Source organism: Rattus norvegicus, chromosome 10, assembly GCF_036323735.1.
Source record: "Rattus norvegicus strain BN/NHsdMcwi chromosome 10, GRCr8, whole genome shotgun sequence".
Lineage (NCBI taxonomy): Eukaryota > Metazoa > Chordata > Mammalia > Rodentia > Muridae > Rattus > Rattus norvegicus.
In genome coordinates this window covers 53438788-53463194 of record NC_086028.1, presented here as the reverse complement: position 1 = coordinate 53463194, position 24407 = coordinate 53438788, and the positions used below count along the sequence as shown (strand labels likewise).

At 49.6% G+C, this 24407-nt stretch overlaps 1 protein-coding gene across 2 annotated transcripts in view; it reads left to right on the top strand.

Annotated features, from left to right (window-relative positions):
* The window catches only part of Ntn1 (netrin 1), a 198744-nt gene that overhangs the window by 134401 nt on the left and 39936 nt on the right, over nucleotides 1-24407 (top strand). For both annotated transcript variants that reach the window (NM_053731.3, XM_006246568.5), the window contains exons 4-5: nucleotides 12714-12863; nucleotides 16572-16625. In NM_053731.3, coding sequence (NP_446183.2) covers nucleotides 12714-12863; nucleotides 16572-16625 — 204 coding nt within the window. The remainder of the gene's footprint in view (nucleotides 1-12713; nucleotides 12864-16571; nucleotides 16626-24407) is intronic.

Below are 24407 nucleotides of genomic sequence, written 5' to 3'. Positions count from 1 at the left end.
AACGGCAGTGATTTAGGAGTCCCACCCCTTGATGAGGAAAGAGGGCGAGATCCTACACCTTGATTGGTGAGGAGGGGTATGGTGTGAATAAAGGCCTTGCCTCAAGATTGGTGAGAGAAGGCTCTCCTCTGATTAAGGGGTAAAAAATGTGACAGAAGTAGCCATCTGATTGGTGGAGAAGGAATCCCTAGAGAGGTCTAGGTCTCTACCTCGTGCCCTTTCCTCCCCAAGTGTCTTCCCCTTAGGAGATGTGAGAACTCTGAATTATCCTCTTGCCAAAAATTACCCTGGTGATCCTGGCAGGAAGTACCTTTAGGAGCAGTTCACAGGCTGTGTCGGGAGAGAGAGGTGTGTCTTTGTATCTCTTGGTGAAAACACCTACCCCTCTTCCACCACCTGTCCTCCAGGGCCACATGGTTTAAGCAATGGTTCCTTGCATGCAAGCTGTTTTGTACTCTTCTGACAGCTTGTTCTTCGAAGAGTCAGGATCTCTTTCCCCAGCCTCTGATGTACCCTGGAGGAGCCCCATACTAGGCCCTCACAGGAAGAGCTTCACTTCTTTGCTTTACCCTAATTTCACAGAGGAATTAGGACAACTGGCGCTCAACTCCCAAGTTGGCTTGGGAATGGCCGTGGGGCCCTCTTTACCCCTTGACTTCTCAGAGCCGAGGAGGGGCCCGGGCAGGGGGCCCGAGGCCACCCATACACTGCTGGCGATTGGCTGGCTCAAGACCTTGTTCAGTGTCGGGCAGGGGTGGACCCAGACAAGAAGAGCTTGGAGCAAGGGCATTTGATTCCAAACATTACTGTGCAGTCTCCCCATTTGGGAAGTTTCATAGCAACAAATTTGTTGGGGTCTTTCTCCCCTCCCCTAGCTGAGGAGCAAACCGGGCCTGGCAGGGTTGGTGCATACAAAGGGCTGTAATAAACATGCCCAGGGATCAGGCCGCTGCACTCTCAGCTATTCAGCACGATTTCACAGCGCTGGGCCAGCCTCATTATGGTGTGGTCTGTTGTCCTATACAAAGTCAGATGAGATGAATTTCCCCCCTTTCTCCGCAAAATGGTTTGTGAATGATACTCGTCCTGGAATCTGTCAGAAGATAGGAGTTTTTGTTTACCATCTGACTTCTTTATGGACTTAGCAGGCACTTTCTTTTTTTTAGAGCCTGCAAAGAAGACGTGGCTATTTAACCATCTCAGCCGTGCCTCCATTGATAACAATATTAATTTATCATTTTCCCAAACCATCTGTGATGGATAAAGACATTCCAGGAGGCTCCCGTGAACCGAATTGTGATGAGAATTAAGAAATTAACCACCACATCCAGCTTCCCCACCACAAAGGGCCCTCGTTCCATCTCACTGAGCAGCAGCCTGCTCTTCCTGCTCACTGCCCTGCCCCCTTCTCTTCTTCGCTGAATGTGGCTGAAAGAAGGCTGCTAAGGCAGTTGGGGAGCCTCAGGAAGATGCAATCATTAGTGGGACGGAAGCACAAGACAGCGCCCACCAACCCTGCAGTTCAGTCTTGAAGCAAAGCTCCCACCGATCTTTATTCCTGCAGCTCTGCCAAGGGTTGGGGGGAGGGGGAGAATGGAGAACCCCAGTCCAGCCTCCTCTGGCTTCTTGGGGCCACTGTATGGAATTCTCCTCCCCCTCTCCTGTCAGTTATTTATCTTTTGGATTTTTACCCCCTTCCTGTCATCATAGGCATGTTTTTCCCAACTCATCACTCTTGGGGGGGACGTGTGAGAATTACCTGGGATGTTGTAAAATGCCACTTGGGCCCCACCCCGGGGATTCTGGTTTCATTAATGTGTCTGTGTGAGATGGAGACAAACTGGCCTTGGAAAAGCTCTCCAAGGCTGAGAACTGCCAGGGCAGGGGTTGGCATATATGAGATAAAGGTGGCAGATTGCTTTTGCGGTGGATTCAGGAAGTCCTCAAGGGAGGTCTAGGCCCTACAGTTCATTCCTTTGAGGGGAGAGATTACTAATTGATGGATTCAGATGTTTTAAGATTCTTTTGATGAACACTTGGAGGGGCACTTAAAGTTCTTTTCATTTTAAATCTTGCCGGGTGAGACATGTATGTCATTTGTGTGCATGTGTGTTTAGACCTGGCCCTCTGAGTCTCAGCAGAGCGAAGACCCTCCCACACCCCTCTTCCCAACTCGATGGCAGTGTCCCTTCTCCCACTTTCTGGGTCCCTTGTGACAGGTCCACTTCCTGCCATAATTTGGGGGGTTCAGGGAGAAGAATTTTTACCTGAGGCAAGAAGATAGTCAATGGCTATTCCCTGCAGCTCTCCCTAAGGCACAAAGGTCCCTGAACACCAAGTGGCCTCCAGTTTGCAAGGAGAGAAAGAGGCAGCTCTGATCCTGCAGGCGGGAAGAGCTTACCTCAGCACGACCTTGTTGCCCTAGCTTTGCTATGCTCTCGTGGAGACATGAGAGTCAAGGCTCCAGCTCTGGGTGTGGCTCATGTAAACAGTCTGCACATCTCAGCCATCTTACCTGTGGAGTCCTTTTCAGGTTTCTGGCCACTGAGTCCCATTCAACTTTGATATTCCACACTCTACCTGCTACTCTTCAGGAGCCAAAAATCTTAACCTCTCCTTGATTCGACAGAGGTCATTCTTTAGAGCAGCGTGTTTGTGATTAGGAAGGGCCAGGAAATAAGGCAGGGTAACTTTGTTCAGACGTCTGGACAAATGACAAGTGTCCTTGATCCTGTGACTCATACTCACCCCGTGCAGTGTACCATGGGGAAACGGTATCCCTCAGCCTAGCGCTGGTGTGCACTCCCTAAAAGTCTTTGCTAGTTAGCTCTACCACTCTGGGTGTGAGTGTCCCTATCCTGCCTTTTCTCATTCCTAGACTCTCTCTACATGGACATTCCAGGGGTTCTCAGTGCTTGACTAGAAAAGACCCTGATCTTTGAGTTCCCTAAGTTCTTGGTGCTTCTGGGCACGGCAGTCAGAGTGTTGAGGGTATTTGACTTGGGAAACAGTCTTTCCTTGGGGTTTCTGCTACAGAACATCAGGTGCACCTGGTGTCCAGGCTCCAGTCAGGACTCAGGTTTCACTTCTGGGTGAAGCATGTTTCACAGTTTCAGCCTTTGTGCTTGCAAATCCATTATGGACAGTGTGCAACCATAGTACCAGGACCCATCCCTAGGACCCAGCTTCCTGTCTGGAGCTGGGCAGAAGGATCCCTCTTGTCTCTTAGAGTCACCATGCGGATTACATGAGGCACATAGCATACATTCTGTACATGTTCACCACTGTGAACAGACACAAGACACAAGAACCCTCACAGTCGTCAGTAAGCACCCAAAGCAGCTCTTTTGCTATTTGTTTTCTGTCCTTATTTATTGATTTTCATGACCCAATGAGTTTCATTAGGGCTGCTTATAGGGTTCAGTATGAGGGGTATTTACAGGAGCCTAGGGTCCTTACCAATGGCTGTACTGCTGAAGAAAATTTCTCTCCCTTCCCTGACAACCATTAATTATGTATAACTCAGGGAAGGGTGGAGCCTTGTGAGCCCCTCCCCTTAGTTACTGAAGTTGCCTGTATGTCTTGGGTGGGGGGAGAAGTGGGGTGGTTCAGGAACATCCTGACTTCTCCCGGTGATGGGATGTTGACAGGCCCAATCTTGGGTTTTGAGCCATAAATCCCAACCATTGTGGAATCAAAGGTGCAGTCTCAGTGGCACACTCTAAAGACAGCATTCTGTCCTACTTCCCTCCCTCCTTCAGCTCTTAATGTTCTCTCTGCTGCATCTTTGATGGAGATCCCTGAGCCACGGAGAGGGTGATAGAGAAGTCCCACCCACGGCTGAGAATTTAACAGTTCTTATTCTCAGCACTAAGGCCAGATAGGTGTCTCTGCAGTCCTCGGTACCAGCTGCAAAAAGATCCTCTCTGACCAAAGCTCACTAATCTACGGGTACAAATATAATTATTTAGGTGATAATTTGACGGGCATGTCCTATCCATTTAGGCTTGCCCAGCTCTTGATGTGGAATGTAGCATTTGGTAACTAGCCTCTCAGCCAAAGGCCTCAGCCCTTGTATAGACTCTCTGGCTGATTCCCACAGGATTGGACAGGATCCTAGGGATGTGCCCTGGCACTGGGGTTGCACACTGTCCATAAAGGATTTGCATGCTTTGGAAGCGCAAATGACAAACGAGCCCAGAGGAAGGAGGTGCCCAGCAGCTGCTTGTGGAGGCTCAGCGCAAAGGTGGGGACAGCTGTATACGGCCAGACACAGTTCTGAAAGCACCACTTGGAAGACTAGGCTGCATCTGAGGGCTGCCCACCTGGCCACACTCCAGCATGCAGTTCACCCAAAGCCTAGGCTGCTCCTCACTATACTTCTTGTAGCTGTCCTAGGTCGAGTGCCTGGGCTGGACCTTCCTTCCCATCTGCTGTCCTCCCAATCTAAGCCTATGTGTGCCCTTGAGGCAACAGTGGCACTCTGGGAATATGCTAAGGACCCGTGTGTTTCTCCTCCTCTGCAGAACAGGTGCAGGAAGACTACTGTTCAGTAGATCACAGCGGGTTGCATAATCCAGTTTAGAATTGTGGGCGTCCCCTCCCCCTGCCCCTGCCTCGTGTGCTTCCTGCCGTCTGCACCTTGATCTGAGAGTGTCAGAGAAAAAGCAAGGCCCTCTACCCTAAACCATTTATCCCTCAGTGCCTTTGTGAGCAACTGTTTCGAGGAGAGGAACGCTTGGCTTGAAGGAGGTTGGCACAGACAGCTGAAGTGAAGACTGGGGATTATCTGTGGGCATCCACCACGGTCTCCCCACACCCCATTAGCATGGAGTATGTGGCCTTTGAGCTTGCTGAGACCCAGGATGCGAGTGGATTGGCATTCCCATCCCCTGCCTCATTCTTTCTTCCTGATGCAGAGAACGGATGAAACGAGAAAAAGAAGCTAATTATAAGATAAGCTGAGTTATGTGGAAGAAGTAAACAGTTGGAAGAGAGGGTCAGGGAAGGGAAGCTTTTTATGAGACCCTGGGGTGGGACGTTTAGAGGAGACTGGGGTGTGAGGAGAAAGCCTAAGGAGAGAACAACAGTGCAGGCAGCCCTAAAGTCAAGAAGCAGCCGAGCTCTTGCTGAGCCCTTGGTCAGGAGGAAGGGAGAGAATGTGGGTCAGGGCCTTCTTACTGGCATCTGGTAGGTCCTATCCCCAAAGCACAGAAGGCTAACGCAAAACCAAGGATGAGAGTGACAAGGGGTTTGCAGTTACAGAAGCTCCTTCTGCAAGGAGAGCCACAATGGAGAAACAGTATTCATAGGTTCCCTATCTGGTCAAGGGTGAGCATCGTGGTGGGAAGAGCTCTCGAAGCCCAACAACCAGAAGGCGAATGACCCAATTCAAAGTGGGTAGGATATTTGAACAGACACTTCCTCGAGGATGGACCGGTGGCAAATAAATCCGTGAAACATTAGCTGTCGCTGGGGAAATGCAAATTGAAACCACACTCAGATTCCTCTCATTGATAATAAGAAATATAAGCCACTTAAGAATTCAAAATGCCTGTCGAGGACAAGGACCTAGCAGAGCCACCACACACTGCTGGTGGGAATCCCACATGGTGGAGCTGCCCAGTGCTTCCCTGAACAGTGAGACCCAGACCAGGATCCTGCTCACAGGCATTCCTCCAGGAGAAATGAAAATGTGGGTCCTACAAAAACCAGCCAAACAAAACAACCTGTGCAGACATTTATAACGGTCTTATGTCAGTTGCTCCTAACTAGAGACAGCCTCAGGGTGTGTCAGGGGATATACGGATAAAGTAGGTACATCCCCACTGAAGAAGACTGTTCAGTGTTACAGCAGAGAAACGAATTGATTCTCATGCTGCCACAGACAAACCTCAAACTCAGTTGGCGACATGCAAGAGGTTAGGCTCAACGGACGACGTACCCAGCAATCCCATTTGCATTGTAAATACTGTATAATTTTGGGATAAGACATTTTGCAAAAGGTGAAGCTGGCCGGATGGGGGCTGAGGGCAGAGGAAGAGACCCTATCTGTCTCCATGGACCCTTCTCCTTCCTTTCCTGATCTTGAAACAGCAAGAGGTCAGTTGATCCACAAGTCCACAGAACCCTCCCTACCTCTCTGTCCTTTGGGAACACATCCAGGTATACAGCCCAGTCTTGCTCTAGAATGATATACCCCTGTCCTAGTGAGGTTTCTAATGCTGGGATGAACGCTATGAACCAAAGCAACTTGGGCAAGAGTCTTTCATTCTACAGCTTATAGTCCTTGTGAAGGGAAGGCAGAGCAGAAACGCCAGTAGAACAGGAACCTGGAGCAGGGACTGAAGTAGAGACCATGGAGTAGTGTTGTCTACTAGCTTGCTCTCCATGGCTTGCTCAGCTTGCTTTTTTTTATACAACACAGGAACACCTGTGGCACCACTCAGATTGGACTCCCCTCCCCCATAAGTAATGAAAATGTCCTAGGGTTTGCCTGCAGGCTAATCTGATGGAGGCAATTTCTCAGGTCTCTCTTCCTATATGGTCCACTCTTGTACCAAGGCTGATAAAAAGCTAACAGTGCAACCCCTAGTGAATGAGCCTTGTGTATGAGCCTTGCAGGTCTTGGAAGCCCTGTGGTCTCCTGATTGACTCTGCCATCAAACAATTCCTTGGGGAATCTTGGAGATTCCTCATGTTCTCTGATGGGCCAGGGTTCTGATGTTCCAGATAAAATAGCTTCTCTGCCTAGCATATGGCTTTATGCTCTGGGAGGCTTGAGAGGTGGAAAAAAGGTTCTACCAGGCTCCTGAATTGGTGAAAGGTTCTACTAGCCCTTGGCTTTCTAGCACCTTCTATTTCTAGGACAAGAGTAGAGAATACTCCACCACAAATACAACACACACACACACACACACACACACACACACACACACACACACACACACACACATATACTGTGTGGGTCAAGGTTCTGCGACTGGGTCCATTAAAATCTCTTGCTTGAAGGTTTTACTTCCTGGCCTCGCCTGGCCTCTGATGGGCCTTGACACTCCAACTGCCCTCTACTCAGGCCTTTACTGGCCACTTCTTTAGAAATGGCTGCTAATATCCCTAGGTTTGTAGGAAATTGGAACTGGCAGGGACCCTAGGGATTATGGAAGCCCTAGTAAGTACCCAGTCAGTTTGCTACAGTCTCAGATCGCCCAGAGATATGACCTGCCACAGAGAAGGTTTCTCCCCATAGCAAAGGTGGTTAGTGACTTCACCAGGGGAGCTGGGCTACAAGAAGCTCTGTGGGCTGATGAAAGGCACTTCTTTAAAGTGGCTTGGGTGAGAGAGAGCTCGTATGGGGTGTAGCACAGGTGTGCTAGTCACCTTGAAACACCAGAACAAAGTGCTGTGCACCTGCCGACTTAGACAACAGATAGTTAATCTCTCCCAGCTCTCGAGGCTGGAAATCCAAGGTCAAGGTGCCAGCTGGGCAGATTCCCTTTGAGGGCCAGGAGGGAGGGAGAGATCTGCTTCAGGCCTTTCTCCTGGGCTTACAGATGGTCACCCTCATCCTGTGCGTTCACACAGACTTTTCCTCTATGGCCGCCTCATACCTCATCTTGTGCGAGGACACCTGTCATTGATTAGAACCTACTCCAGTGACCTATTTTTGCCATAATTACCTCTTTAAAGGATTCATATTTGTCTGATGCATGGGCACTTGGGGTTAGGACTTCAGGGTATGCATCCCAGGGGCTTGGCATGTGAGTCAATCCTTAACATGAGGCCAAAGTAGTAAGTTTTCTCTGCTCCTGGGGGCATAGGGGACAGCCTGGGCATGTCTGGATTGGGGACAGAGGCTGTGCTTGTTCTGTTTCCCAATTACAAAGGGACCAGTGCTCAGCCGGCCCCTCTCTTTCCCACAAGCCTGTGTGTAGATCGATGCCTCTTGAGGCTCCACTTGATCTCATTCCCTGGGGCCAGGGTACCCAGGAAAAGTAGACAGATTTCTCCATAGGAGCCCCAGAAGACTCCCAGCTGGCTCCGTGAGCTGCTGGAGGGGCCTGGTCTCTGCTTATGCACACCCAGTAGAAGGTGAGGGTCATGCTTGGGTGTGGGAAGCCATTGGTCAGTACCAGGCACTTCTCATCCCACTATACCAGAGTTCTTGGAAGTCCCCTCCATTGGTAAGATCCAGGCACAGTACTAGTGGGTGCTTGGATAGGACACCCTGCAACACAATCCCAGCTCCCCGCCCCCGCATAGGACACTGTGATAAACAGCAGTCATGAGGTTAAGGTCTACACTCTAGATCCATGGAGACAAAATCCTTAGAGAGGTGTAGACTGCTGCCCTTACAGAGAAGCCACCTGTAGTCCAGGGAGAAGGGGTACTAATTCAGAGTCTCTGGCAGGGACAGGCGAGGCCTGGGTCCTCTGTCATCTATCTGTCTGTCCCTGTCTGCTGACCCAGCACAAACACAGGCCTCGGTTCTCTGCAGCCAGCTACACTCGTGGGAAACCTGATCCTGCCATGTTCTCAGGGACCCACACTTCCTTCACATTCTCTCCTCATGGAAAAACTTCTGGTCCTATTTCCCATGAGCAGGTGCTGCCTGCCCCATGTAGACTGCATGGAAGGGGTTGACTTCCCTATAAAAACCATGGCTAGCTTCCAGGGAAACGGGAGTCACCAGGAGGGCTTCCTGTGACAGAGGATGTTCCAGCCTGGGTCATGTTCTCAGAAAAATTAGGAAAGCTTTCTGTTCACCCCTCATTGGAGCCCCAAAGTAAAAGGTCCCTTCCCCCTGCCTCATTCTGCACTTAAACCAACCTGCTGTGTGCTAGTCACTGTGTGAGTGTAGGTATGTGTGAATCTGTGTGTTGTGCATGTACCCACGTGTATGACCTTGTGCCTGTGTTTACAGGCTAAGGAGTTACAGCCTCTGACTTTCTCTTCCTAAGGTTCCAAGGCTTCCCTGGGTCCTGGCTCTCTCTCTCTTTGACAAAGGCTGTTGGAAGTCTGTTTTCCCTATTGTATTCTTCAGGGTTCTCTAGAGGCACAGAACTTACAGAATGAGTGTGTGTGTGTGTGTGTGTGTGTGTGTGTGTGTGTCTTTGTGTCTTTGTGTGTGTGTCTGTGTGCATCTATGTGTATGTGTCTCTGTGTGTGTGTGATTTATTAGAATGGAATTGCAGGCTATAGCCCAGCTACTCCAACAATAGCTGTGTGATCTACCTAGGGAAGGTCCAAGAATCCAGCCATTACTGGATCCATGAGGCTGGATGCCCCAGATGGTCTTCAGTATATCTCATCTCAGCTGCATGCATGCATGCATATATATATATCCCAAAGAAGTGGTAGGCTCTAATGCCAGTAAAGGGATGGACCTGCCCATGAGAATGAAGGCAAGCAGGGAGGGAGGGAGGGAGAGAGAGAGAGCTGGGGGAAGAGAGGAAGGGAGGGAGGGAGGGAAGGGGGGAAAGAGAGAGAGAGAGAGAGAGAGAGAGAGAGAGAGAGAGAGAGAGAGAGAGAGAGAGAGAGCAAGCTCATTTCCTTCTTCCATTTCCTTTAAATAGATTGGGAGCAGAAGATACAGCCCAGATTAAAGGTGGTCTGGGCTGGAAGCGGGTCTTCCCACATTAAATGATTTAATGAAGAAATGAAATCCCTCACCGGTGTACCCAGCTGTTTGGGTTTTAGTTAATCCCAGAGGTAGTCAAGTTGACAGACAAGAATAGCCACCACACCCCTGTAGAGGACCTTACCACAAGGGCACTGCCTCTTGTTGGCTTTTCTTCTCACACTTAAAACCCACCCTTTGCTCAGAGGGTGCAATTTGGGCCATTCTTCCCCCCCACCCCCAGTCTGTGGGGAAAAGTCTTACCCTGGGGCCATTTGCCTGGGCATCGGGAATGAGTGAAGGGTGGATCTCTATTGGGTTGCACTTGGCTGCATTTGGTGTTGGGCCATACAATGGCCTTACAGTGCCTGAAATAGGGCAGAGTTCATTTCCCTACTGAAGAGACAGAACTTCAGAGGGGTGTCCTGAGAGGCTGAGGGGTCTGGACATTCTCTGTCCTCAGGGCTCCAGATCCTTCCAGGTCTCACTAGCCTGTTGCCCTGTCCTCTGACAATCACACTGTTTCCACGGGGTATGTGTAAGAGGATGCCGGTGTGCTGGCATGGTCTGTAGGAGCCTTCATTGGTGTACCTCTGCTGGCAGATGCTCTGACAGTGGCGTGGCTTGGATGTGACCCTTTAGTGACTCCTGTGCATAGATAATGACTGGTATGGACATATACACCACACTGCTGCCTCAGTTAGACCAGATGCATGGCTTTGCTTCCCACAGAATCTTGGGAGAAAGATTTGGAACCCAGCAGCAAGTTTTACCTTACACCCAAGCTAAGGATGAACCCTTAGGATGAGCTGACCTTACAGAATCCATCTAGTCCCTGGCCTTGCCAGCACTGGGCCAGCCAAAGTGGATGCGGTCTCAGCTTACAGGGCTTCATGTATAGTCTTCCATGCTCCTCCATCCAGAGCTTGTGCTGGGCCAGCTCCTACCAATGTGGAAGACACTCTGGGCCAGTGCTGGTGTCTAGGTGTGATCTGGCTTATAATCTTGGGTTCCTTCTTCCAAGGAACCACGAGTTACTGTCACACAGTTGAATCCCATCGGCATCCCAGGAGGATGGTCACGGTGTGAATTTGATTGCCAGTGGGCTGGCAGAGCAGGCCAGGAGAGGTCAGCTGGCCCGAGAACCTGGTGTCCCCATATGCCTGTGTCCACATCTGTGGCTCATGCCTTCAATCCCATGCTGTGGTCCCCTGTTCACACATGGCCAACTGAGAGGCACGTCCATATCACTCCTACCGCAGGGAAAGGTCAAAGGTCCTTTGCAGCCAGCTCTTCCTCCCTGTCACCCTTTCTACAGGCCATCAAGACTGGATCTTACTACTCACTTTTAAAAAGGCTACAGACTTGGATCTAGGGTACACTGATGAAGACAATGTCGCCGCCAAGACATTTTCCCATCTACAGTGATGTATTAACTATTTATTTTCATGCTGGTGACAAAGGTAGCCCAAGGGAAGACTGAGTTTGGCTCATGTTCTCCGAGGGTTTTCCTCCATGAAGGCAAAAGCGACCATGCTGTGCAGGATGCATTTGAACTTGAGATAGCTTGTTTATGAGGAATGAGCCAAGAAGCGGAGAAAACCGGAACCAAGAGCAGATATAGCTGTATAAATCCCATCCCTGGTGACCTAATTTTCACCATCCACAGCCTTCAGAATCACACCACAATCCACACATAACAAATGCTCAAAAACACTGGAGATCTATAAGGGATATTTCAGAGTTGAACTCCAAGAAAGGGCAAGATGGGGAACAGCCCCAGGGCTTCTCAGAGATACCAAGTCAGGAGTCAGCAAGCTGCCAGCCCTCCAGGCCCCTCTGTCCTCCATCCTGTCAGGCCCAGATCCCTCCTCATCCTGGTGCTTCCCCATGGTTTCACATATTCTGACACCACTGGGCGAACATGAGTTCATATTACTCTCCTTCCTGAGCATTGGGGGCAGGCGGGCTCTAATGCACACATTTTCCTGATGCACCTCACAGCCACTCCCAGACTGGAGGCCTAGGGAGAGGCTGCCTTCTCAGGGCCAGCTGTACCGAGGAGGGGACTTTTACTTTAGCTCTTTTGGGATCTCACGTCTCACTTATATTCCTAGATATTTTTGTCCCCTTTGGGGACAGCAACAAAGCAGTTTGTGGCATGAGTTGAAATGACTGAAGATTGTGTTTCAGGGGCGCCCTGCCCTCCTGGGCTTCCTGAAGCAAGGACAGGCATAACACTGCCTCCTTTACCCTGTTCCTTCCCCAGCAAAGCCACTGCTCAGGCACAGGTGGTGGGCAGAACTTGGCAAGATGCCTTGACGGCCTCTGCCTGCGGGGGTAGATGTTGCTTGTAGCCTCGTGGTGGTGGCAGAGATCTTCCCTAAAGGTCAAGCTGTGTTATGACTGGAACACAGTGAGGGAGCTTTAGGATGCTGTCGGATGTGGGGCTACCCACCAGAGCTCACTCTTTAAAACCAGGAGGGTCCTAATGTTCATGCAGTGGCCTCTGGCCTTGCTTCACTCCCAGCTTGACCGTTCCATTCCTGGGAGGCCCCTAGGCAGTTCACCAGTTCAGTGGTTACTCTTTTAAGGTAAAGTGCTCTAGTGACCTAGAAGCTTGGCTTCTGGACATCTGGCTGTTGAGCAATTGGGGACAGCATCCCAGGTACCTCCTCCCTTTGCCTCCCTCTGGCCAGCATCCCTGAACTTCATCAGCTCCAGAGTCTTTTCCACCCAGGAACCTACAGAGAAATCTGGAAGAGAAGCCTTTTACCCTTCAGCACTGCCCCCCACTTCCACTCCTTGATATCATAATTGAGTACCCACCCTCCTTCAGGGCTTTGAAGGGGTTCCCTGGCTCCCCTCTTCTATTCCTCAAGCAACCCTTTGCCGTAGGTCCATTTTGATTTTGGTTCCCCACTTCTTGGTAGGTAGGCAATCCATCTCAGAACTTCTAGAACATGTGTGAGCTTGGTTAGGCCAACCTGTTCTTTTTCATTTTTCTTCTCTCTGGGGTAGGGTGCATGGGACAGGCCTGGGTGGAAAGGGCACTCAGTGCCCCTCTGATCCTTCTGTTTTATGTTCCTCACAGCCTGTGATTGCCACCCTGTGGGTGCTGCTGGTAAGACCTGCAATCAAACCACCGGCCAGTGTCCCTGCAAGGACGGCGTGACAGGCATCACCTGCAACCGCTGTGCCAAAGGCTACCAGCAGAGCCGCTCCCCCATCGCCCCTTGCATTAGTATGTGTGTCCCCTCGTGTCTGCTTGAGTGGGATGGGGGACCCTGTGGGGATGGGCTGCTCATGTCCAGTGAGTGGGTTTAGTCATTGCCAATGGACATCTCTTTGTTCATTGGTTCTCAGTAAGATCTGGTGAGAGACTCCAAGCCATAAATTTCTTCAGAAGTAACTATGTGTGTTAAAGCCAGACTGCCCATAGCTCTCAGTCCTACAAGTACTGAGTGGGTTACTGGCTCCAGGCTGGACAGCAAGACTCCTCTCCAGCATGAGCCTGACCCCTCTGTGGTACTTTCACCCTAGACCCAGTGGGGGTGGGGGCCTGACACAGCTGCAGATTCAGAAAAGAGCAGACCAAAGCCTTGGGCCTTTGAGAGAAGCTACTTAGGTTCTTGTGCATGGTCCCTGTGGTCCCTATGAAGGGTTAATAGAGCAGTGGGGTAGAGGTCCCAAAGAGGCATTACATAGAGAGGGTCAGTCATTCAGGCCTTGGCTCTGAGGGGTCTCTGTATTTTGCATCTGGCGGGTCATGCTACTGTGACCCTGGGCAGAAAGTGAGCTCTGGCTGGCAAGAAAGGCCTAACCCAGGTTCAGCCTCATTCTGGTGATTCCTTGGCTGGGGCTGTCCAAGCCAAGAAGGGACGTCCAAGGCAGAGGAGTAGGAGAGAGTCTCAGCAAACAAGCTAGAATCCAAGGAACCAAGTGGATTCTCTAGAGAGCAGGCTTGGCCAGCTCCGCCCAGGGAGCTGGCTGCCGACTGCTTTTTGCATGGCACGGTGCCTTGTACCTTTTTAATGATTTAAACACAAATCAGAGGAAGAATACTATTTCAAGGCACAATAAAAAAGCATACCAAGTCGCCAGGCATGGCGGTGTAAGCTTGCAATTCCAACACTTGGGAGGCAGAGGCTAGAAGACAGAAGGTTTGAAGCTAGCCTAGGCTACATACTGAGACCCCTGTATTGATTTCTTAAAAAAGAAGAAAAAGAAAAAGACATATTGTCTGCAGCTGCTTTCGTTTAATAGCCTAGCTGCAGCATAGACTATAACCCACACAGCCTGAAATGTTTACTACTTGGCCCCTTTCAGAAGTCAGTCAATCTCCGTTTCTGAGATTCTCAGAGTCCCTTGGTAGTCTCTATGACTGATTAGCGATGGGGTCTCAGAACAGCCCGAGAGGCATGGGGCCAGTGCCTGGAGTCACTTCATGCCAGGAGCCACCTCCGAGTCCTAGAGTTTCTTCATAGAAGTCACACTCATCCTGCCTCAAGTAGGTGGGAACCTTAGACAGCCCACGTCTCTCCTGTCCCTCTGCCTGTGCTTATCTGTCCTACTCTGTGTGGCCTTCGCTTTCAGAACAGGTCAGCTCTGTTGGTTCTGACAGCGATTCTGACCAGTTTATGAATCAGGAGTCTCTGTCAGAGTGTCCCTGTAGGTGTACTGTCAGCAGATGACCCAGTGCTAGCATAAGGCACTCCTGATGTCCTTTCAGGGTATGGCGGGTGGAAAGGGTGTGTAGACCGGATGTTGTTCAGTAGAAGTGCGCATGCCTAGAATACCCCAAGCCTCGGGTTCACCCCAGCATTCAAAGGAAGGAGTGGAAAGAAATCCCTTCCCACTATGGCATCCAATCACGAGTCTCACAGCCTATAGAAACCCCCTTTTCGGGGTTGGGGATTTAGCTCAGTGGTAGAGCGCTTGCCTAGGAAGCGCAAGGCCCTGGGTTCGGTCCCCAGCTCCGAAAAAAAGAACCCCCAAAAAAAGAAACCCCCTTTTCTGCACACCCATAAAGCTATGATACAAACATTTAGAAAGCCAGGCATATTTGGGCCTCTGGGAACCTGTTCTGTTGGTGAGTAGTGTCTCTCCCTCTCTCTCTCTCTATCTTTCTCTCTCTCTGTCTCTCTCTGTGTCTCTCTCTCTGTCTCTCTGTCTGTCTCTGTCTCTCTGTCTCTCTCTCTCAGCTGTCAGGTTGCTCAGAATGACAAGAACTAATCCCCCAGGGGAAAGAACATCATGAAGTGATCTTTCAAAGCCAGCGCCTGGGCCCTCTTACATGCTCTGCTCATTCTGACTTGCTTTGGAAAAGGAAGGGCTGATGTTCAGTACAACCCTCCTCTGCCTGCCCCACCCCCAACCCCGCAGAAACAGTTGATCTGGGCTCCATTCTAGGATGCCCCAGGGGCTTACATGGCCAGTGCTTAGAAAGCTTGTGCTCTGTTTTGTCCGAGCTAGGGGAGCCATGGGCCGTGTGTGGGCCTCTCCACTTTAGACAACTAGTTTGGCTGTCCAGTGTGCACCTTGGCCATTACTGTGAATACCAATTTGCAGACCCTCCGTTTCAGACTAGGTCATTCAGATATTGCTTCCTGAGAGTTTCTGCCCGGACCAACCTAGCCTCTTAGGGCTAAGGAAGGGCCTAGGTCCAGCTTCCTAATGAGCTGCTGTGACTGAGCACCTGAGATGTGTGAGTAAAGTCACTGAGAGCAAATCTGCCCTGCACTGTGGACTGTTGTCTGCCTTTGCTCCTAAGATACAAAGCCAGGATCCTCTAGGAGACACAGATCCTAGAGGGACAAGCCTCAGATTCTAGGTGTCTAGAATCTAAGGTCAGAGGAAAGACACCACAGTCAGATGCTGGCAACAGACAGGATTGGAGGTCACTCACCAACAGTTGTGTGCTCCTTCCCCTAGAGCAGGGGTTCTCAACCTTCCTAAGACTGTGACCCTTTAATACACCTCCTCATGTTGGGATGACCCCAACCATAAACTTATCTTCATTGCTACTTCACAACTGCACTTTTGCTGCTATTATGAATCATGATCTGACATGCAGGATATCATAATGTAATATGATATGATAATGTAACCCCTGTGGGGTCACAACCCACAAATTGAGAACTGCTGCCCTAGAGGGACTTTGGATCCATGGTTTGGTCTTGTCTAGAAAGAGGAAGCCCAAACTTTTGATAGCTGGTGGTTGAATCAATGGAGCTGACTGGCTGAACTTCCTCAGCTTGCGGGAACGCAGGGAAGAGTACAAGACGTACAAGGGATGAGCTGCTATTTTAGGTAGAAGAGGACAGTCAAAATGAAGGCCATGCCTTTATGAGCCACACCTCCTTCAGTCACATCCAAGCCTGCAGACTACAAAAGGCCTTAGCTGATGTGAGAGGATCCCTGGGGAGCTAGGACCAGGCTGCAGATACCAAGGGTAGGCTCCCTAGCCCCTCACATACCATCTCGGCTTCTAGACCCTTCTCACCTATACAGTTAATGTTGTAGATGACCAAGACCCAGGCAGTCATACTATGATGAACAGAGAGCCTGAGGAACCCCAGAGCAGGACCAAGTTGAGGACCCTTGGACAGCAGCACTGAGATGAACATCATGTCAGGTCCTGGGTACAAGATAATTGTGTGGACTGCCAGACCCCTACTCCTGACCCTTCTTACAGACAGGGCTCATGATATTCCTTCCCAGAGGACAGGAGAACACATTGATGTGCCCAGGGTCCCTGGGATCCTGCTGCCAGCTTCTCCTTCTCCCTTTCTCTCCCTTTTTGCTCCTTTGAGCTGTGCTGTGGAGTGGGTATGGGGGAGGAAGCTAAATACCGGGAAGCGTCTTCTCTGAGACCCTTATCTTTCCCAGGACAAAAATAATGACTCTATCTCCCCATTTGTCTCTCTTCCCTTTTCTGAACCTCATGAAGAGATTCCTGTAGCGCCACCCACCACTGCAGCCAGCAGCATGGAAGAACCTGAAGGTGAGACAATCCCCTTAACCTTTTGAGGGTTACATTGGCTGTGTAGTAGGGACATGACTGGGGATTTGGGGTTGGGGGTAGAGAGGCCCAGGCCCTTCTGTGACCTCTTCCCACTGCCAGCTAGGCTCTGTTTTGTATTCGTGGTCCCCTCAGCTGTTCTGAAGAAGAAGGAACCACCAGGCCCTTATATAACTCATTATAACTCTTCTCCTAAGAATAAAGGTAGAGGATGCTTTAAGAGAGCCAAGAGCCAAGAACCCTGAAAGTGGAATTCTCCCTCCTTGCCCTTGGAAGTTAAGAAGTTGCCAGAACCTCACAAATACTGGGCCAAGGACTCCTTGCCTTCCAGGGTTTGGGGAGAGCAAGGGTCTAGTGTGGGGGTTGAGAGGGAGTACCTGGGTACTGGGCCACAGTCAGAATTAAGGAGCTCTGAGACTCAACGTGGGAAAATAACCTCATTTTCACATCCACCTATTACCTGAAGACCCAGCCTCTCCTTCGTGACAAAGGTAGGTGCCAGCCATCACTGCTGGCAGTGTCTGCGATGTATTTACCATAGTTGGCCATACCTGTGTTCACAGTGCCGATGCCACAAGATGCAGTGTGTGCCCCTGGCTGCTACCTGAATTCCTATACCCACTGATAGATGCTCTTCTGCTGTCATTAAGAAAGCACACGTGTGAAAGGTTACACCGCCAAGTTGGGAGAGCTCAGATAACTGGACTTCCGTAGTATCTTCCTATGCACTGTTAGATGCTCCTTGCCTTAGGATGGGTTGACATCCTGGATAGGATTATTGTGAGTGAGAAAGGCTGTAAAATGTAGCAAATATAGCACCCAGTCCTCACACAGCTGAGCCATGATCTATCCTGGGGTGAGTGGGCGGAGCTCCCTGCTGCTGCCCAGCATCACAAGAGAAGGAGCAGATCCAACCTCCTCTGTTCACAACACATTCAGAGCATGGCTGGTACTCGAGGCCTGCTGTTTTCACACCATAGAAAATCAAGACTGTTTTAGCCTCAAGAAAAAAAAAATGCTATTCTGAGAAAAGGTCCACTGGACTTCTTGGTAGAGGAGAGGTTTCATATCCCTGGTTCAGGGTACACAGGGAGCTTAGAGCCCCACGGGATGTGTGCTGTGTTAGGGCCACGCCTGGAGACCCTGGTCCCAGGGTAGGAGTGGTAATGAGTGACATGAAGGTCCTCATGTCGGTCTGGGAACTTTGCCTTCTCTAGGTGGCTCTATAGAGAGCTGCGAGTGAGCATGGGCACTCAGGTGGTCACCCGATTCTGGATCTAGGGGAGAACTGGCTGTATCCTGGGAGCTTGAGGGAAAACAGACTCAGGACTTGACATATCTGCGGGAGCTTCCACTTATGAAGACACATGCTGGAAAGTCCTGGAGGCACACTGGGAATAGTCCAAGATAACTCAGTCCTGGGCTGTTATTGAGGCTTCTAGTACCCTTGGTTGAACCCCTGGCAGGAGAAGGGTAATAAGGGCCAGGGACGCCATCGTGAGTGCCTGGGTGCTAGATGCCAGACTGGAAGTATAAAGACTGAAATCCCCAAGTCACCACCCTTGACAGCCTTGTTCCAGAGGCCAGAAGCTGTTGTTTTCTATACTGAGCTTTTAAAATTGAAAATCTGTTCTCCCCAGCTTCTTGAGAGGCAGGAAGATCATGTGTTTACAAGTCTGAGGACAAGATGGGCAGTCCAGAGAGACCCTGTCTCATGAAAACCACAAACAAAAGAACTCCTCTCTCTTGCTGAGGACAAGGATACTTTAAAAAAATAAAAACACAACAAACCACAGGGGTTTTCCCTCCCTCTTTTTTTGGATTAAAAATTAAGTCAGATACTGAGTTCACTTGAGCACATGATCTGCCTGCTGGTTTAATCTCCAGCACCAACTAATTAATTAATTAAAATAAAAATTAGGGGATAATAGTTTTGAACTTGGAAGATGTTATAGTGGACACTGGATTATTTTTATGTTTGTTGTATATTTGGGTGTTTGTGTGTGTGCGTATGCATGTATTACCATGAGGCTTGAATGGCTACAGGTGTCTTTTTAACTGCTCTGCACTTTAATTAATTAATGAATTTAGAGACAGGGTCTCTTGTTGCACTCAAAGCTCTCCACTTCTGGCTGGTCTAGTGAACCAGCTTTCCTGAGCATCCCCCATCTCTGCCTTCTGAGGGCTGGCATGACAGGCAGTTGCCATGTCTGCCCGCTTTTCACATGGTTCTGGGTATCTGAACTCTAAGGCTGTTCTCCATTGAGCCATCTCCTCAGCTCCAGAATTTCAGTTCTTCTTTTTAAAAAGGAATTTTGCCTATGTGTGTATGTGCTGTGTATGGCAGAGTCTAGAGCAAGGCACTGATTGGACTCTGTGGCCTTGGTTGTAAATTGCCTAAAGTGGGTGCCTGCATTCAACTTGGGCCCTCTGGAAGAGTGCCCCATGCTTTTAACCACTGAGACATTTCTTCAGCCCCCAAATCTGATTCTTTATACCGTGATCATCTGACCTGATACACCTGAGTCGACTCACTGGATGGACTGTGCAGAGGCAGGATACACAGTTTGCCCAAGGATGAGATAACTCTAACGGTCTGTCTCCCGGAAGTTTTTCTAGACCTTGCAACTTGACTTTGGGTTTCTTGTAATTTTTTTTTTAACCTCCTAATACAAATGGACCCAGTAAAGCATCGGAAGGTTCTTGGCTTTAAGGGACAAGAGATGAAAACACCTGTGATGTTGGGGGATCAAGCCTGAGGCCAGGGGAATGCTCCACTCCAGCCTCACTTCCGAGCCACGCCTCCGAGCCACGCCCCACCGCTAAAACCTCTGAGCCACGCCCACTCCAGCCCTGCTTCTGAGCCACGTCCCACCCCCAAACTCCCGTAGACGTCTTAGCAGTCTTCCTTAACTAATTACCTTTTCTGGCTCCTTTGGTTTTGCGACTGTGGTTTCTTCATTTAAAGCCATAGCAAACAATGGCTGAAAGTGAACCACTCCAGTGCTTCTCTTGAAGAGAGAGTGGGAAAGCAGGTCTTCTGGGACTTGGGGCAATGCCTGAAGCCTCAGCCTAGTCTTTGCAGCCTGCCCTGCATGCTCTGCCAAGCAGGCGCCATTGCTAAGACTCTGGAGCTGGCCTTTGCGTTGACCTAGGTGACCTACCGCACAGAGACTGGCTGGCCAAGCTGAGAGTTGAGCTGGAGGCTGGGAGGCACTTCAGAAGTGAGGTCCTGTGCATGCGCACACCGAGTGGAAACTAAGATCACCTGTGGAAACTAAGTCACATCAAAGAGAATTAATAAGCCGTGGATTTATTCTCTAAGCTGAGGGATGAAACTTCACCCTGAACTCTAGCCCTTGGAGAGCCAGCTTCCTTGGAGAATGTTCTTTACTGCTCCCAGGCAAGGTGATAGGGGTGACCTGGGACACATCTAGTAACTGGGTAGAGGGACCTCCATCCTGGTGGCTGGAAGAGGAGAGCTGCTCTGTGGGAGCTCTGGGTGTTTTTGACCTGCTGTGATTTACTTTTTATGGGGTCACTTGGGTGAGTGGGAGGAGCTTGGGTTTGGAGTTAGGCATCTGCCAGCGTCCTCAGTGGCTCTGAGAGTATTGCTGGAAGTACAGCTTCTCCCCCATTAAACAGGAAGGGGCGGGCCGTGTGTTCCTTCCCTAGTGCCCCTGGGCAGGAAGGAGCCTTTGCTCCCGCTAGAACTTCCTCTTCTGCAGAAACACCTGTTGTCTCTCCTGCTGCCTCAGACAGCAGCTCCACCTGTAATTCTTCTTGAGGCACGTGGGCCACGATGGTAGACACGCCTTACCTTGGCTCATTTGCAGGACGAGTTGCTTTCCTTGGAGGACCCTCCTGCCTGTGGCTAGTCAGGATACCCCATTTGGAATCCTTGAGGCTTGAGTAGGGAAGAGACATGCGGGGCTGGCTCAAGAGACCACGAGAGTCCACCACAGCAGAGCCACTAAAACCCATGACATCAAAGAGCAACCTTTGCTGACCTCCCTCATTCCCAAGGCTCAGACAGCTTGTGACAGCTAGCCCTGGGTTAAGGTCCACCACCTCCCCCACCCCTGATTCCCTAGCTGCCTTTTCATAGCTTCCACTTAGGGTCCTCTGTGGGCTTTCTGCTGCAGTTAAGTGGCTCTGGGGTGGAGCCAAGTGGCTTTCTAGGGTACCAGGTAGCCTTTCAGGAGAGCCCAGAGAGACCTCATAGCTGGAGTGCTGGAGGACACTGCCGGAAATGCCAATAGGTATGCACTGGGGGAGGGGTGGCCTCTAGTTTTTACTAAAGAAACTGAGTTGAGATTTGCAGAGTGGGCCAGCCTGGGCTCAGAGCCACAGGACCCCACTGATCTGATCTCTTGACATTTCTTTCTCTATGTAACTTATACTAAATCTCCTGTTGCAAGGGGTTGTGGTGGGATTATACTTCAGGCACCGTTGGTTCAAGGGTGGACACCTAATAGGAATTAAAACCACAAAAGCAGCTGGGTTTGGAGGCATAGGCCTGCAGTCCTGCTACCTGGAGGCCTGAGGTGGGAGGATCACAATTCAAGTTCTGTTTGGTTCATAGAGCAAGGTCAAAGCCAATCTGAACAAATGAGGGAGACCCTGTCTCGGAGTACGAATGTGAACGGTGAACCAAGCGTAAAGCACAGTGGTAGGACACTTGCACGAGGCCCTGGATCCCTCCCACTGTAAACAGAAGCAAGGATTCCAGGGCAATGGAGGTGGAGGTGAGGCTGCTCAGCTCCTGTCAGCTTTTCTGTCCAGCCTGGTGAAATTGGGGCAGAACTCGTCATTTTTGTAATACCGGAACAGAATTTTAATCGGAGTAGTGAAGGAATGCCAGGCAAAAATAAGTGAAGCAGTAAAAGTATGGATGGATGTTTGGAATGGACACTGAGGAGCAGAAGGAAGTGGAGGTTCCCGCCATGTTAGGGAGAGCAAGACCCAAACTGTCAAAATGTCAGTTCTCCCACAAGTGAACCGTAGACTTAGCATAACTCTGGCCACAACCTCCATTAGATGGGGCAGGATTCTAAAGTTCAGCCAGGAAAAAAAAAGTCAATGTGTTGTAAGAAAAGCCAAAATGTTTTTTTAAAGGTAACTAATGAGGGTGATTAACTCTACTGGATATTCTAAGATATTGTAAGTGGGGCGTTTAAATGAGTGTGGCCGAGGAATGGGGAGGTGCCCAGAGGGACGTGGTACCAGGGCATTGTGTGACTAAGGAGAAGCTAGCAAATGCTGCTGGGAACACTGGCTGCTTACGGTGCCCACAAGCTTAGAGTCCCAGATCCTGCAGGATGTCTGCAGAGGGATAGAGAGCTGCAAATCATTAATGAGTGTATAATAATCTAAAATAAAGTATATGTATGTATGAATGGCATATCTACATGTCTGTATGACATCCACACCTATGTACATTTTCATCAATGTGATCTCAGGGTAAATAAGAAATCTGAATAGGACGTAAAAACCCAGGAATCATAAAAGGAAAGGTTTTGTGGATATAGATGGAAACTCTCGTACTCTAAGCAAGAATAAAAAGCAAACTTGAAGCTCAGAAAGCTATTGTGATGTGGCTGGCAAAAGGTCAAAATCCTCAATAAATGAAAAGCATTTACAACTCAACAAGAAATCCTAATGTGAAATTGAGTTGTAGAAGTGAACTAGAAACACAGAGAATTTGTACAAATGGCAATGAGTACCAGAAGTATTCTGCTTATATGACAGCGTTACCAAGAGTACAATCTTAAAACTTTCTAGATTTAGTACCCGTGTGCATGGGATACTAGGGATTCGAATCCAGGACCCCACACAGTAGAGGGGAATGCTCTGCCAGTAAGCTATCTCCATAGCCTTTTTTTTCTTTTTAAAAACTTTTTTTAAGATTTAATTTTTAAAATAATTTACACGGGTATGTGTGAACTTATATGCACCATGTGTGTGCGGGAACCTCCTGAATCCAGAAGAAGGCATCAGATCCCTCGGGGTATGGTTGTTAGCCACTATGTGGCTGCTGGTTTCCCGGTACTCTATGAGAGTAGCAAGTACATTTAACTCCAGACACTAGCCCGTTTTTAGTTTGAGGTAGGCTCTGACTAAATCACCCAGTCTGGCCTTGAACATTTTTATTCTCCTGACTTCACCAGCTGAGTAGATGGCATTATAGGCCCACCATACCAGATCTGGGAACTCTGTCAGTATTTAGGAGATAAAAAGCAATCCCCAGTGTTGAAAAGGATTGGAGAGGAAGGTACTCAAACGCTTAGTACTGGGGGAGTAACCTGTACCTTTTAGGAAGGGAGATTGAACATCATGTGATCCTTGTGACATACCTATGTGGGCTCACTTCTGCCTAAGGAAACACTGGTGATTAGTAAAGTTGGCGCCAAAGAGGATGATTACCACATTGTTGGTAGTAACCAAAGAGTGGCCTACATGTGTATTGTGATTTTGCTGTGTGTCCCGGACTGTCCTGGGACTCAACTGGATACATGGATGGGGTTGGCCTTGAACTTGGAGTAGTCTTTCTGTATCTGCCTTAGCACTGGGACTGCAGTGCACTCAGCTTGAAGCAGCCAGCAGTAATTCAGTGCCTGCAGGACACTCGAATGGAGAGATACTTGTGTCTGCTGCAAGGGACAGAGGCAGGCTGCACAGCCGACTGCATGTAGAGAGCCATCCTTAGTGCAGAGGTTGGTTTATAGAGTGTTTTGATTAAATCGTTTCATTATGTCTGTGTACTTCACTGCTTCTCAACCAGGGGCTCTTCTGTCCCCAGGGGACATTTGGCACTGTCTGGAGACATTTTCAATTGTCACAACTGGGGGTAGGGCGCCACAGGCATCTCACGGATGGAGGCTGCCAGACACCCCACATGCGTGGGACAGCCCCACAACAAAGAGTTAGCCGTCCCTCAAGGCTGACAGCACCAGGCTTCAGAAAGCCTGGTATATTTATACAGTATAAGTCCCATGTGTTCTCTGCAAATTTGTTGAGAGAGGCCAGTCTTCCCGGACGGACCGCTCACTCATTAGCTATACAGCCCACTCCATGGATGGGGCTGAGGAGTGGCAAAGACCAGGCTGTTAAGCCAGCAGACATTTTTGTGGGATTCTGTTTAGCTGTTTGCCTGATCTGGGTTTTTCCATGCTAAAATTCATCTTTAAGAAAAGTTGTCTTGGGTTTCACTATAAATTGATGTACCTCAAATTAATGTGATTTAACTCATAAAACATGTTTTACATGCATTTATTTATTTGCCGTGGCAAGAGTGCAGAGGTCAAAGGACAGTCTGCAGGAGTTAGCTCTCTCCTTCTGCCAGGTGGGTCCCTGGGGATTGAACTCAGGTCATCAAGCTGTACCCTCTCCCTAGCCTTTGCTAACCTTTTAATTCTGAGAAATTTCACGGAAGTAGCAGGAATGGCGAAGAGCAGCATTCTCATTGCCTAGATAACAACCCCGTCCCGTTGTGTTTGTTTCAGCCTCTCTATGCTTTAATGTTCTTTTTAAAGAAGTCTATTTGTACTCCTGGGATCACCCAAGGTCTTGTGCACGCATGCCAAGCAGATGCTCTCCCCCTGGGCTACACCCGCAGCCGTACCTAAAAGCCTTTAAAGAAAAATGCAGACATTACACCGGTCCACCCCTGAACGTTTCAGAACCCACCTCTGAAAAGCAAGTGGCTGGCGTGCGGTCCACGTTCGGGAATTTCTTGGTTGTTCCCCAATGTGTCGTGCAGCT